Genomic DNA, 15,167 nt, shown 5'->3' on the forward strand with positions numbered 1-15,167 from the left:
GAAGCTTGTACAGCAAGAAACTAACACAACATCGTAAGGCAATTATACTCCAATAAAAATTAATGAAAAAGAAAAAAAAAAAGGAGAAAGCTTTCCAAAATGACATACAGAAGCCGGACCCTGTGGCCTTGTCAGGTGGAACCAGGCACAGAAAGCCCAGTGCAGCGGTGTCAGAGCAGGATTGAGGGCCTCCTCGCTTCTTTGTGGGTTTTGCATTTCTGAAATGTTTTAGAATAAATACGATTTTCTCTCATATTCAGAAAAATAGTTTTATTTTTCTGCTGAAAGTATAAAATTACTTTGTAGAACACTTTCCCTTTAAACTGCAGAGAAGGCATAGGTAGTAGGGGCTCAGGAATCAGAGTGTGGGGGGAGGAGCCCTGGCTGGAGGAGAGGGCAGGACAAGTGGGCAGACAAGGAGGTCTGTGTTCATGCACCTGTGTGGTCTTATCTCAGGCATTAGGCTTCCAGATGCAGCCAGGGTCCCCCTGGACTTGCTCGTGTAAGCTGGGAATCTGGATTTAACCCAAGCTGGGAGTGGGGGCAGGAGCAGAGACCTGGGTTTCCAATTTTACTTGGAGGAGTAAGCCCAATGTGGAAATATGGGTTCGTGTTCACTGACACTGCCTTTGCAAGCGGAAGACTCACCGAAATGCAACTGGAAACGCTGACATTTGACTTGGTTTAAACTACTGGGTGGCTAAAAAAAAAACATTCCTACAATGCTGGCCTGTCTGTTTCTCTTAACTGGTGTCTCTGAGGGTAGAAAGATTTGAAGCCCCTGATGATACACAAAACTGATCTCCTCCTTGGGGTGGGCGCTCTAGGGCCCAGATGACTCCAGCCTGTTGCTGATGGACCGGCTGACCTTGAGCAGGGCCTCCTGGAACTGGGGGTACTTGTCCTTCACGTGGTGGAGGATGGTGCTGATGCTGGCCAGGCGGTCGTCCAGCCGCTTGAGCTCTGCCAGCAGTGACTGCTTATTGCGGAGCAGGAAGATGTAGCGCCCGTCCTTCACGGCCTGCAGGTGCTTGAGGCGTGACTGCAGGGCCACGAGCGTGGAAAGGTTCTTGGGTGGGACAAGAGACCCCGTGTCAGGCTACGCACGTTAAAAAGAGGACACCCTCTGGGCTGGCACGAACTCCAACTCAAGGACATGCCAGAGGAGAACTTTGCAGGAATGAACAGCTGAGGGTGCTGAGTCTCCAGCTCCAGGCAAAGAGGCTGACATGCATGGGGTGGAGCCTGGACCCTCCCTCACCCGCCGTCCAACCTGCCAGGGGCCAGGCCTGGCGCCCACCACTCCCATCTCAGCTGGTCAGGCCCCAAACCCTGCAGCCCTGCTTGACCCCTCTCTTCTGCTCACACCACCACATCCAATCCAGCAGGAAATCCCACTGGGGCGACTTTGAAATTATACGCAGAATCTGACGGCTTCGCACTAGCCCCAGGCTACCCGCGTTCCGTGCTGTGTTCCGTGTGTCCCCATCCTCCTTAAGTACCATCATGGCCTCAAACAGGTTTCCGTGTCCACTCTTGGCCCTCCCATTCCACACTCAACATGAGAGCCGAGCGATCCCGATAACCCCAAGTTACTCCTCCCCCCCAACCCCCTCCCTGAGGGAGAAGCCCCTGGCCACGGTGGTGCGGCCCCAAGCGGTGCAAGCCCAGGGGCCCCAGCAGTCTCCAGCTCCTGCTGTACCTGGGGGTGCTCACTCCCTCGCTCCCTGCAAGTCTTGACTCCAGTGTCGCTTCCCCTGTGTGGCCGTCTCAGACCACCCTACTTACAAGTGCAGCCCCCACCCACCCGATGCTCCTTCTCTGCCCCCTGTTTCTCCGGAGTATCTATATCACCATCAGATATATGGTATCTTTTTTCTTATTCGTTTTGTTTCTCACCTGCCCTCCCGCCCTCAGAAGGAGGGCAGGGATTGTCACCTTTTCTATTCTAGTCTGTTGCCCTGGCACCCAGGACAGTGCCGGCCCATGGAGACTTCATGGGAAACATGAGGTGGACGACAGCACCTCAGGTGCGATCAGCCTCGGCTTAGCTGGGCCGGAACGGGCCTTGCTGCTGGGTTCCTGTGGCCCTGGCGGCCCTGGGGACTTGTGTACCTGCCGCTTGAGGGCTGCCAGCTGGTACAGGTCAGCTTCGAGCTCGTCGGCCCTGGCCTGCATCCTTGACAGCTGCTCCTGTTTCTCCAGGAGGGAGTCGCTCACGGATTTTTGAGTTTCTTCCAGTTCTAGGATGGTTTGGGTGCACTCCTCGGTGGCCTGGGGGGTTAGACAGGAGCATCCTGGGACCCTGCCCACCGGTTATTCAGCCGACAGAGCAGAGTCAGGCTGGGAGGACCCCAGGACCCTCTATGCACATGATCCAGGAGGATTCCCAAAGAGACGGGGTGCAGGAGAGTATTGGGGGTGGGGAGGCCAGCAAGGGACCCCTGGCCAGACCCTCTGTGGGGTGGGGCGGAGAGGAGTCCGTCACCAAGCTGGGCAGAGGAGGCCCCTGGGGAGCCACGAGGGGTCGAGAGGGATGGACGCCAGGAGTGGCCAATGTGGCAGAGAAATGCACAAACCAGGCCCGGAAAAGGCCCCTCTGTGCCTCCAGTAACATCCAAATGAGCAGTTGTATCAAGTCTGTCATTTTCAGCTACCTTTCCTCATACAGGACTCCCCCTACAGGGGCTATTCCAACATTCTCCATTCAGTCCTCTGGGTGATGCCATGAGGTGAGGACCCATTTCACAGGTCAGTAAACAGAGGTACAGAGAGGTCAGACAACGTGCCTGAGCCATGAGTGGAAGAGCAGGGCTGGGACCCACAGTGGGGCTCCGAGGCAGCTTTCTGTCTCATGTAACCCTCGCCTCTCAGGGAGGGGCCACTGCTCCTATCTCCACTGGCAGACGAGGAAATTCAGGCGTGGAAGGTTTCTATACGCACTGAGGCCACACAGCTGGTCAGCAGGGGCTGAGGGAAGTCTGAGCCCACAGCCCAGCCTGGTGATCACAAAAGGAGGGGGCACTTGGGCCATACAGCTGGTCCCTTCTCAGGGCAAGGCACACACCACAATGCTCAGTCGATCTGGACTGGTGGACGGGGACATGGGCTCGAGTGGGTGCCCTCCACGTTCCCGCTGGCCCATCCCCACCACCCACTTGGGGTCAGTGACACAGGGACTCATGCCCTTCACCAGCACTCCATACTTCCCTGATGCCATTTCTGTTAGGCAGAAAGGGGCAGAAATAGGGCCGCCTCCAGTCCTAAGCTGCACCCTCCCTATATAGATCTTCTGTTAAACCCAAGACAAACTCCCAAAGAAAGCCCCTATCAGAGCAGAACGTTAGGGGCACTCGGGAAGCACCTACTGATCTGACACCCATTGTATCTTGACCCAGAACCAGCACGTGGGGTGTGAGGCTCAGGCTTTTGTCCCCAGCACAGAAGAAAGCAGCTTGTCTGATTCTGCACCTGAGCTCCTCTCATCACCCCCAGCCCCCACTGTCACTTCTCTGTCTCCTAAAACAGCCCTGACACAGCAGCTGTGACCATAGCTCTGGGAATGAGGGGCAGAAGAAGAGGCGGTGAGGCAGGTGGGGCAGGGAGGGGCCGGCCGAGAAGCAGGCAGGAAGGACAGAGTGAAATCGCAGCCCAAGCTGGGGAAAGTACATCAGAAATACGGCCCTGGCCAGTGATGCCTGCACGCCTGCCAGCTGGGCTGGTGACACAGGCTGACCGCCTGTGGACAGGTGGCCTGCAGCGTGGTCCCTTCCCAGTCGCTCGGCTCCCCGACCTTGTGAATGTCCCTGATCTTCCGTCTCAGCTCGGTCTGCTTGCGGTGGAAGTCTGTGCGGGTGAGCAGCTTCTTGTCCATCTTGCACTGCCCCTCGGCCCGAGTGGAGATGGTCTCTCTGCGTGCGACAGCCAGCTCCATGTCCTGGATCATCTTCTCCTGCTGCTTCAGCAGTTGGCTGTGCTTGACCTGGGTGCACAGAGCAGAGGGACCTCCCACCACATCCAACTGAACCATCAGGGAACCCGCAGGGGTGATGTCCCCAGGGGAGAAAGGAACCTGGGGGCTTAGTCAACCGGTCAGAGTGATTTAAGGTCCATGTAAAGAACACCAGGCAAACAGGGCAACACTGAGAAACCGTCAGAGACCGGGGCAGGTGGGGCGACATGAGGACTAGATGTGGCCCAGGGTTGAGTCCTGGAGCAGAAGAAGGACATTAGCCAAAAAAAACGGTGAACTCTGGTTAGAATTTGTAGTTTGGTTAACTGTATTGCACCAAGGTTAATTTCCTCATTAGGAAAAATGCACCATGGTTTTGTGAGATGGTGGTGTGTAGGGCCTATAGGGCCTGGGCTGGGGGCTGGGTCGTGGTGGGAGCTGGGCTGCGAGGGGCGCCAGGGAGCTTTCTGCAGGGGTGGACGTGCTCTACGTCTCCATGGGGTGGTGGCTGCACTGGACATTTAAAATAAGTTCATGTTACTGCATGTAAATTATTCCTCAATAAAGTTGATTCAGAATAACAAAAGGATAGACAGGCAGGAATCCCCAAGTTAAGTTAGGAGTGGTGGTGGGAGGCCTAGCCCACGAGGTTAAAACAGAGCAAGGGTGACAGTAACCAAATGCTCTGCGCTGGCACGAGCCCGTCAAAATAACTGTCACAGCAGAGCAGAGATGCAGGACAAGGATGGCAACCTCAACTCCATCCCTGTGATCAACGTGGCCGTTCAAATCAGTGAGAGAAGCACAGATCACCTGATACATGCCGCTGGCATAACTCACTCCCCAGCAGAGAGAAAATACGATGGACCCCTATTCACAACATCCCCAAATAAATTCCAGGTGTATTCAAGATCTAAGTATGTGCAAACAACTGACAAAGCTCAGGAATCTGTTTGTGTAACCTCAAGCTGGGGAACCTTCTTAACAGTACCGGAGACCCAGGAGCCATACAGGAAAAGACTGATACACAACTAAACACTAAACACATTCTGAGCGGAAAGAGACCATAAAAAAAATGTGTAAAGGCAAGCAGTAGACCAGAGGTAACGTTTAGAATAGGTATTAAAGACAGGGGTTATTAACCCCAATATACAAGGAGGTCCTAAAAATTGCTAAGAAATAAGAAACAGGAAAATCAGGCAAAGATATAAACAGGCAACCTCCCAAGGAGGAAACGCCAAAACACACACACACATATACACACCGGCACACACGTGTGCTCAATCCCCCACGTGTAAACCAGCAACGCAAATCCACTGAGAAACCCCTTTTCATGCAGTGGGTTGTCAAATATTATAGACCAATAAACAAATGAGTGAGTTTAGCAAAATCACAGGAACAAAGTCAATGTAAAAAAGTCCGTTGTAGGGGCTTCCCTGGTGGCGCAGTGGTTGAGAGTCCGCCTGCCAATGCAGGGGACACGGGTTCGTGCCCCGGTCCAGGAAGATCCCACATGCCGCAGAGCGGCTGCGCCCATGAGCCATGGCCGCTGAGCCTGCGCGTCCGGAGCCTGTGCTCCGCAACGGGAGAGGCCACAACAGTGAGAGGCCCGCGTACCACACACACACAAAAAAAGTCCATTGTATTTCTGTACCTTAACAATGAGAAACTGGAATTTGAAAATTTTAGAAAGTACCATTTACAACAGCACCAGAAAACACGAAACACTTAGGTATAAATCTAACAAAACATATGCAAAACCCGAATGCCGAAGACAAAAACACTAACAAGGGAAATCAAACAAGACCAAGTAAATGGGGAGACAGACACACCTGCTCACGGACTGGAAAACTCAGCAATGCTAAGTGTCAATTCTCTCTAAATTGATCTGGAGCCTCAAATCCCAACCATGATCCGCGCAGGAACTTTTGTAGAAATTGACAGGCTGATTGTCAATGTTTTTGGAAAGGAAAAAGATATTGAATAGACAAGACAATTTTGTAAAAAAGAACAATGCTGGAGGAATCACATTGGACAGGGCCACAGAAATCAAGACCGTGTGGATTTGGGCTCTTGGATCAGTGGACACAGCAGAGGGCCCAGAAACAGACCCATGAAAGCAAATATGGTCATTGATTTCCACAAGGATATCATTGTAACAATTGTTTTAGTGACAAAACAACAAATTGGAAACATTCTGAATCTTCACATCAACCTAGGAATGTTTCATTAAATTATGTTATATCCATAGTATATTCTGCAACTGTTAAGGAAAGATAATGTCTGGATTATTTTTAAAAAAATAAGTTGCTGAATTATATGTACTATTTTTGTTATGGAAAACAAAACAAAACAAAACCACAACTAGGGGGCAAGGGGGCGGTAGCCCCGTCCGTCCATGTGTGTGTGTGTGTGCACATGCCTGTGTGGCTGTAAGCTCTGTGGTAGAGGGTTTGACCTGCTGCAACTTCTGCGGTTTGAAAAGTCGGTTAAATGGAGTGGTTTTCTAAAACTTATCAGCAGTAGATGCATTTGATCAGACTTCCTCTGGACTCAATAGCTAGCGGGGTTATTATTATTATTAACCACGTAATTAGAAAAGTGATGTCACATTTGTTTTTATTACCTGCTCTCATTTGTATCCTTAAGGCCCTGAACCTTTGGCTCAGTGACAGCCTGTGATTTAATTACCAGCATTTTCTCAAGGGAATGAAATCCAGCTAAAGATGACAGTAGAGAGAAAACATGGCTCGGAAGGAAAAGGTAGGTGTGTTCCTTGAACCCTGTTACTGAGTGAGAGTCTTTCTGGTCCAACAGTGGGATACATCTCACAAATGGGTCGTGAGATTGGTGGGGGTGGGGGTCACAGCCAGCGTTTAAAAATACTGGAGTGCATTGCTTGCACAGAGTGAGGGTAAAATAGTTCATGAATACTGTGCAGACAGCTGTGTGTCCTGTAACCATTTCGGTGCAGTAAGAACAAGAATTGGACAGGCCCTGATACAGGAGGTCAGCAAAGGGAACAGCAAGTTTCCCTGTGCTTGGGCTGCAGGCCGCTGTGCTGGAGTGGTTTCCTCCCAGGACCCCGAGCTCCCAAGCTCCCCACACCTCCCTCCTCCCACCCACCTTCATCCTGTGGATCTCAGCCTTCATGGCCCGGATCTCTGCCTGGCCCGTCTCGGAATCCACTGAGGCGCGCATCTCTTTTGCCAGTTGGATTTTTTTGTCCCAAAGCATGATCTGGTGTCTTTAAGGGAAGGAGAGGCAGTGTAAGAGCTGGAGAACGAAGGGGCTTTCTTTCTGATGCTTTGGTGATCGCTGTGTGCTGTGCTTGGGGTGGGCACCGAGCACAAGGAGCAATGTCTGTAATGGGCTACAGGAGACCCTCGCCTTCCCGTCCATGAGGGGCGCCCTCACCTAGCAGGTGGCCTGGTTAATTTGCAGGCACCCAGGCAAGGGTTTAAATAGAAACAAATGTTACCATTCTGGGACCAGAAGGTGAACTCAACCCCAGTGCCCACCACCCTCACTGGGGGGCCGGGGCAGGGGGCTGGGGCAGAGGAGAAAACAGATATGTAACTTTAGGAGAAACTGAGAAAAGCAAATATAAGTGATAGAATTTGATATAAGAAGAAGTCAAAAGCCTAGATAGACCAAGAGCCTGAAAGCTATTAAAATGTTAGCAAAGACACATGCCCCCCCACCCCCTGTGGTCTGAATGTTTGTGTCCCCCTGCCCCCAAATCCACATGTTGGAATCCTTATGCCAAGTCTTGGGATGGTGATGAGGTCATGAGGGTGGGACCCCCATGAATGGGATTAGTGCCCTCATAAAAGAGACCCCACAGATCTCCCCCTCTCCTGCCACCCTGTGAGGACACAGCAAGGAGTCTGCAACCCAGAAGAGAGCCCTCACCCGACCATATAGGCACCCTGATCTCGGACTTCCAGCCTCCAGAACCGTGAGGAATAAATTCCTGTTGATTGTTTAGAAGCCCCAGTCTGTGGTGCTCTGTTGAGCAGCCTGGAGGGACTAAGATCCTCTGCAAGCTCCAGGCAGTGTTATGTGTAGATTCTGTCAAACCACAGGGAGGGGATGATCCCTTTGCCACTCAGCCCCTTGGCAATCACATGGCACCAGTCAGGGTGCATGCATACAGTACCCGCTCAAGAGCCCTTGCAACTGGAGATGCAGATCTACGTGCACCAATGGGGAAGGACATCACAGAAAAATATAAGGTTACTTCAAAGGGGGACATAGAGAGCAATCTCATTTTTGTTAAAAAAAAATGAAAGAAATACACAGAGAAAATGGTAAAGGAAGAGGGTTGGATTACGTGTGAGTCCCCTTTCTACTCTGCACACACTGTCACAGTTTAAAATGCTCACCGTTGGGTCTGGATTACTCTTACAATCAGGCACCAGAAAGATCATACAGTTTTTAAAAAGTCTGTCCCAAAGGAAGCCACTCTATTTCCAGCCACCACGATCATGGGTTTGGTGGGAGGGCTGCCCTGAGCTCAGGAGACAAGAACCCCACTCTTCCCCAGGATCCACCTCGGGTTCCAGAGCCGCCCCCACCTCCCGGGTTTACGTGGATGGTGGCCTCCCACGGCTCTGCGGGGCAGCGACCCTGGGACAGGACGCGCCCGGCACTCACTCCGCCTCCACCAGGCTGTTGAGCACGGCCGCCTTCTCCTCCCTGAGCTCGTTCAGCTTCTCCTGCATTTCGATGGTCTCTCGCTCCGAGGCCTGCATGGGGAGGGGGCGGCTGAGGGTGGGGCTGAGGGCGGGCGCACACCTGTTCCCCCGCCTTGCCCCCTGCCTGCCCACCACGGGCGGGAGCTCAAGGTGGAGCCTACCTTGAGCGCACGCACGAACTCGCCCTCCGTGGCCAGGTTGCCCTGCTGCAGCTCCTCGGAGCTGCATCGGTTCTGGTTCATCAGCACGTTGAGCTTCTTCAGGTCATTGTCCAGGTCCTTCATGTGCCGCTTGATCTGCTTCTGCTCTTTCTTCTCCTGGTCGATCTTGTCTGAGGGGAGGGCGGCCGGGGGTCGGGGGTGGCTCCTGGGGGTTGTGATCCGGGTCTGTGCCCAGAGCGCCCCCCAGCCCCGCCGACCTTCGGGCACCCCCGCCCAGCCAGAGGAGGCCGAAGGGGACAGGGTTGGTGCTCAGACACCAAACCCCTAGGAAAGACCAGCCAAGCTCAGGGGCAGGGCCGGAAAGCAACGACCCTGACCACCAACAGGGGGGTTTGGGTGGCTCAAGGGCAGGACAAGCAGGCGGCAGGACCTCCGGGAAGAAATGGGCATGATGTGTTCAGGCCGAGTGGGCCCTGGACACCAGGCAGCACTTCCTGTGGGGCTGCAGGGCTGGGCTGACCAGGTGGGACCGGGACACAACAGCAGGTGCTGTGGAGGGGGGCTGGGAAGGGGAGCTCACTTTCTATACGTAGTTTCTTCTGCTCCAGGATGTGGATCTCCTTCTTGGACATGTCCAGGGAGGCCAGGTGTTCCTCGCGCCCCTGCGTGGCCGCCACCATCTCCTGCTGAAGCCGGAGCCAGGTCACCTGGGCCTGCGTCACGCCGGCGTTGTGCTCCTCGATCAGCTTGGTCAGCCTCTTGATCTCCAGCTCCAGGGGCCCCACTTCTTGCCCCTGAAAGTGATGTTCACCAGAAAGAAGAATGAGCCTCTAAATCTGGGTGGGCTGCCGAGGGTGGGGACCCCTGAGATCATGTGTCTGTACGACGAGTAGGGGGTCTTTACACAGAGGGACCAGGGACCCTGTCATTGGGTCCCTTCCCCCGAGGGCCCAGGCCATATGGACTGACCTGCTGTGGGAGATATGGGTCTGGGGGTCTGTGACCCCTTCCCCTCCCTCCACTGGCCGGGCCCCACCATGCCCCAGTCTTGGGGCAGGGGCAGCAGGGCCTCTGTCACCCAAGAGGCTTTGCAAATTGTCTTTTAACAGCGCACTGTCATGGGTTAGGGTCTTTACTCCCTTGGAATCCAAGCAGGTTGCAGCTCTGAGACCGCACTCTGGTGTCGAGGTCTACCTAAGAATGCGCCCCCAGCTGCCCATCCTGTTCTGGGACTTGAAGCTGTTGGTGGGTTCCTCAGGTCAGCGATACCTGGATAACCTGTAGGACTTCAAGCCCCAGACTCATCAGACCGCTTCACTTAGAGCTGCAGTCAGTGGCTGAGATCCCGCCTGCTGCCTATCTTCGCATAGCCCGTGGGCCGCACAAAAAATCAGAAGAGAATTTTGTGCCAGGCGGAAGTTATATGGAATTCAAACTTCAGGGGCCCTAGGTAAGGTTTTACTGCACACGGCCACACCCATCTGTTTACGTACTGCCTGTGCCTCCTCATAGCCGCTGGGGTGGGGGATTGCGACAGAGACCATCTGGCCTGTAACACCTGAAATACTATCTGGCCCGACAGAGAAGGTCTGCAGATAGCCCGAGTCAGAGCACTTGGCACAGACACGTGTGCTTCACCTGTATGATCAGCGGGACAGGAACGCGTGTGTCCTACGTGAGTTCGTTTCTGAACATAAGAAGTTCCTGGAATGGCCAGGCATGGATATCAACCCGAGCGGCCTCTCCCGGCCCTGGGGTCTTACCCCGAGTTCAGAAATCATCTGCTCCAGCTGCTTGTTCAAAAAGTTGATGAGGCCTTGCTTTCTCTCAATCAGGATTGTGCGCCTGGAGATTTCATTTTCACTGTTTGTGATGAGGTCGTTGACTTTTTTCACTTCCTTGTCCAGCTCAGCCAGTGTCTTCTGATGCATGTCCAGCCTGCAGCTGGTGTTCGTGACGTCCAGGGTGGTCTGAGCAATGTCACCGTCAATTTTGGAATGATGTGTCACCTGAATTAGCAGAAGGAAACATGTCTGAACTTTTTTTCTCTCTCTGGGAGGCTCCAAAGGAGCTGGTTGGCTTCTTGTTTCCTTGATCATCCAGGTATTCATCTGGAGAAATTCCAAAACATAATCAGGAGAGGAGGATGTTGGCTTTCTCTCCACCTCAAGACCTGTCAAAGGACCTACTTGTTGGAACCCTAATGATTTCTCACAGAAAAAGAAAGCTAACATTATTATCTCTTCTTATCAAACAAACAGTAACGTGCATTGAAACGGGGAAATGTGAAAATACAGATGATCACCCATAAATCTGCCACACAGTTAGCCAGCGTCACTATTTAGAATCTATCCTGCCTTCCTGACTTTGTATATAAACCCCTTTGCCCCCCACCAAAAGAAAAACAGGATCACACTCTACATATAGGTTTGTAAGCCACTTTGCAATTTGACAACTTTCATGTCATGTCATTTTTAATGGCTGTGTAATACTCGGTCATATTTGTAACAGAGATTAGGAAGCAAGTCACAGCTGCCCCTGGGAATGTCATCTGTTCCACAATGATCATGGAGCACTGCTCTTGACAGCTCATGTGTTTTGGTGAGGAATACCAAGATGCCTGCCTTCTTTGAGCTTGTCAATCTCTTATCAACATTCCAACTCTAAATAATGCTGTGACAAACACCAACTTCTAATTTCTATTTGATGGGACAAATGTCCTTACATTTCACTGGAAAAGCTGGACACAGTCCTTAAGAGAAAAGATTGTACTGTACTGGGGCTCTCGCCAACCTTGGTTCTGGGGGTGGGAGCTTCAGCCCGGGGCAGAAGTGCCCAGGGCTCCGTGGGGCTGCCACTGTCCCGAAGGCTGGGCCAGCCCACCCTGCCTCCTCTGTTGGTTTCCGAAGACAGATTTGCTCCACTCTTTCCTACCATGGAGGGTTGATCATAAGGATACTTGTGAGAATCAGGGAGGGAGGCAGCTCGGGCTCACTTTGGGATCAGGGCCCCTTTCCCCGAGCTGTGGTTCTGCCTTGACCTTGCTAGCCAGCCCCTCGCCGTTGGTTGCCCACAAGTTCCTGCCCACGAAAATCCTCAGCTCTCTACCAGCCTGTGGCTCCCATCAACTCCTGGTCTCCCAGGGTCATCTCTGCCCCTCCCCACACGACCCCAGCTGGCTCTGTCACACATGCACTCTCTGACCAGCCATCGTGCATGACTTTCCAGAACATTCCTAGGTTTAAAGCCAGACCCTGCCAGCATCTCAAGTCACCCAGCTCCTTGCGGTCACACCTTGGTCCCTCTGGCCCCTCTGAGCTCTGGCTATCCACCCGTCCCTTTCTTTGCCAAGACCATCCAAGGTCACTGGGTCTTCACAGGGGCCCTGCCTTCCTCTCTACCCCAGTGCTAGCCACCCTGGAAGGGCTTCAGCTCCTAAGTCCCCTTTCAGCCACCAACCAGGCCAACCAGAGCACCCCGACCTCCCCTCAGTCCCCTCGGGCTGTTTGTCCCCTTTGTTGAGACCACCCTGGCCTCCTCCTGGGACATCAGTACTGCTCCTGAACTGTGTAGGCCCCATGGTTCACCTGTGCCTGCCCTCCCTCTGGACCCAGCTGCATATGATTCTGTCCCTCCACAATCTCTGCTCCTTGTCCCAGATATGCCCACCCTGTCTGCCACCAGCCCACAAGGTGTAATGAACAGTTTGGGAAAAGTGCCCCCTTTCCAGAGCTGGACTTGCATCTGCTGGCTATTGTTGCAAAAACTGCTGGCCCAGGACCCTTTACTGCCCTCCTGTGGACATGGGCGGTAGTACATGGGCTGCCCACCAATTGTTGTAACAAATGCTGGCCAAGGACTCTTTACTGCCCTCCTGTGGACGTGGGTGGTAGTACATGGGCTGATCACCAATTGTTGCAACAAATGCTGGCCCAGGACTCTTTACTGCCCTCCTGTGGACACGGGTGGTAGTACACCTGCTGCCCACCAATTGTTGCAACAGATGCTGGACCAGGACTTTACTGCCCTCCTGTGGACATCGGTGGTAGTACACCTGCTGCCCACTAATTGTTGCAACAGATACTGGACCAGGACTTTACTGCCCTCCTGTGGACATCGGTGGTAGTACACATGCCGCCCACCAATAGTTTCAACGAACACTGGCCCAGGACTCTCTACTGCCCTCCTGTGGACATGGGTGGTAGTACACCTGCCGCCCACCAATTGTTGCAACAAATGCTGGAGTTGGACTCCTTATTGCCCTCCTGTGGACATGGGTGGTAGGACATGTGCCACCCACCAATTGCAACAAATGCTGACCCAGGACTCTTTACTGCCCTCCTGTGGACATGGGCGGTAGTACACGGACTGCCCACCAATTGTAACAAATGCTGGCCAAGGACTCTTTACTGCCCTCCTGTGGACGTGGGTGGTAGTACACCTGCCGCCCACCAACTGTTGCAACAAATGCTGGACCTGGACTCCTTATTGCCCTCCTGTGGACATGGGTGGTGGGACATGTGCCACCCACCAATTGCAACAAACGCTGACCCAGGACTCTTTACTGCCCTCCTGTGGACACGGGTGGTAGCACACCTGCTGCCCACCAATTGTTGCAACAGATGCTGGACCAGGACTTTACTGCCCTCCTGTGGACACGGGTGGTAGTACACCTGCTGCCCACCAATTGTTGCAACAGATGCTGGACCAGGACTTTACTGCCCTCCTGTGGACATCGGTGGTAGTACACATGCCGCCCACCAATAGTTTCAACGAACACTGGCCCAGGACTCTCTACTGCTCTCCTGTGGACATGGGTGGTAGTACACCTGCCGCCCACCAACTGTTGCAACAAATGCTGGACCTGGACTCCTTATTGCCCTCCTGTGGACATGAGTGGTAGTACATGTGCCGCCTACATGGGTGGCTGGGGAAGAGGGACACCTGGGGGCCAGGGGACCGGCCTCTGTGGTGCTGCAGCAGGGCTGGGCAGGTTTACTTCACACCCAACACACTCCATAGCTTCTCCAGTACACACTGCCCCCCCATTTTTGCTCCCAGCAGGTAGTCTTGCCCCCACTTCCCAGAATAAGAACTGGAAGTACTCCACCAGCGTCAGCTAGGGCATCTCAAGGAGATCCAGGCATGGGCGGTCTTGGTTCCAGCCCTGTCTCTCTGGTTCCTTAGCACACCAGGCCGGGAGCGAGCTGGTCTCCTCCCAGGTGTCTGGGAGGGGTGAGGTGCTTCAGGCTGCTAGCCAGATAGACAGCAGCCCCGAGGCAGGGGGTCACATCACAGGAAGAGCCAAAGAAGAAATTATTTAAGTAACAAATTGCTTTTCTAAGGACACAGGGACCCCCCCCCCCACTCAGAGAAAAGCAAGACCCCCTGGGGGAGCAAGAGAGAGCTCATGACAGGGGTAGGGGTGGGGTCCCCAGGCCAGGTGGGCCAATCATATTCACTCAGGACCTCCAGGCACACCCTGGGGAGGCAGAGGCTTGGGCAACTCCACAATCCACTTAAAATGCTCCTACCAATTTGACCAGGGTTTCTGCTGCAGCAATTTATCCTCAGACATGTGGACAAAGATGTGTGAGCAAGCATGTTCAGTGCTGACTTATTTATAAAGCTTAAAACCTAGAAACAACCTGAAGTGTCTAATGAGAGAACTGTTGAACAAAACACATACATTTGTAGGATGAAATGTGATGCATAAGCCAACATGTACTTTTTCTAAGCATATTTAATGGAAAATGTTATGTTGAATGCGGCCAATAATGTAAAATAAAACACTACATACATAGTGAAAAATTCATTGACAACTACACTTGTTGGTGCACTTTTCTCTCTGTGTTATATTTCATTAAAATTAATGTAAATGGATTAGAGTGGATTAAAAACTGGTATATAGTAAGAGTCCTATGTCCTATAGGGTTGTGTATGCATAGGTGTCTTCACATGTGTGTTCATGTATGTGAACATGTTGCACAAATGTGTGCATGTTTGCGTGTGTGTGAACGAGTGTGCGTGTTTGCTCACATGTGCACATGGGGATGTGTATGTGCACGTGTGTTTCTGTGTGTCTTTGTGTGTATGAGTATGACCGTGTGTGTTTAGAAAAATTTCCAGAAGGAAATACACCACAATTTCAGAAGAGATTATCTCTGGATGGTGGGACTTCAGCTGTCTTATTTTCCTCTTATGCCTTTTTGTACTTCTAGGTTCCCTACAATAAAAATGCATTTCTTTTCAACTAGAAAAAAATGAAAGGTGAATGAACATGCTGAGTGCCCCTTGCTCCCCCCCATTCCACCACATGTGGTCTGTTCCCCGCGAGAGGCACCCCAATGCCTG

At 52.7% G+C, this 15,167-nt stretch overlaps 1 protein-coding gene across 1 annotated transcript in view; it reads right to left on the reverse strand.

Moving 5' to 3' along the window:
* Positions 1-177: 177 nt before the first annotated feature.
* Positions 178-15,167, reverse strand: part of CCDC40 (coiled-coil domain 40 molecular ruler complex subunit) — a 42,863-nt gene continuing 27,873 nt past the window's right edge. Inside the window, exons 13-20 of the mRNA XM_073797761.1 lie at positions 10,577-10,822; positions 9,394-9,607; positions 8,814-8,983; positions 8,612-8,703; positions 7,079-7,199; positions 3,794-3,982; positions 2,116-2,274; positions 178-1,069 (exon numbers count right to left, since the gene is read on the reverse strand). Of these exons, the coding sequence (XP_073653862.1) occupies positions 824-1,069; positions 2,116-2,274; positions 3,794-3,982; positions 7,079-7,199; positions 8,612-8,703; positions 8,814-8,983; positions 9,394-9,607; positions 10,577-10,822 (1,437 nt within the window). The 3' untranslated portion in view covers positions 178-823. The remainder of the gene's footprint in view (positions 1,070-2,115; positions 2,275-3,793; positions 3,983-7,078; positions 7,200-8,611; positions 8,704-8,813; positions 8,984-9,393; positions 9,608-10,576; positions 10,823-15,167) is intronic.

This window comes from Tursiops truncatus, chromosome 20 (assembly GCF_011762595.2).
Source record: "Tursiops truncatus isolate mTurTru1 chromosome 20, mTurTru1.mat.Y, whole genome shotgun sequence".
Taxonomy (NCBI): Eukaryota; Metazoa; Chordata; class Mammalia; order Artiodactyla; family Delphinidae; genus Tursiops; species Tursiops truncatus.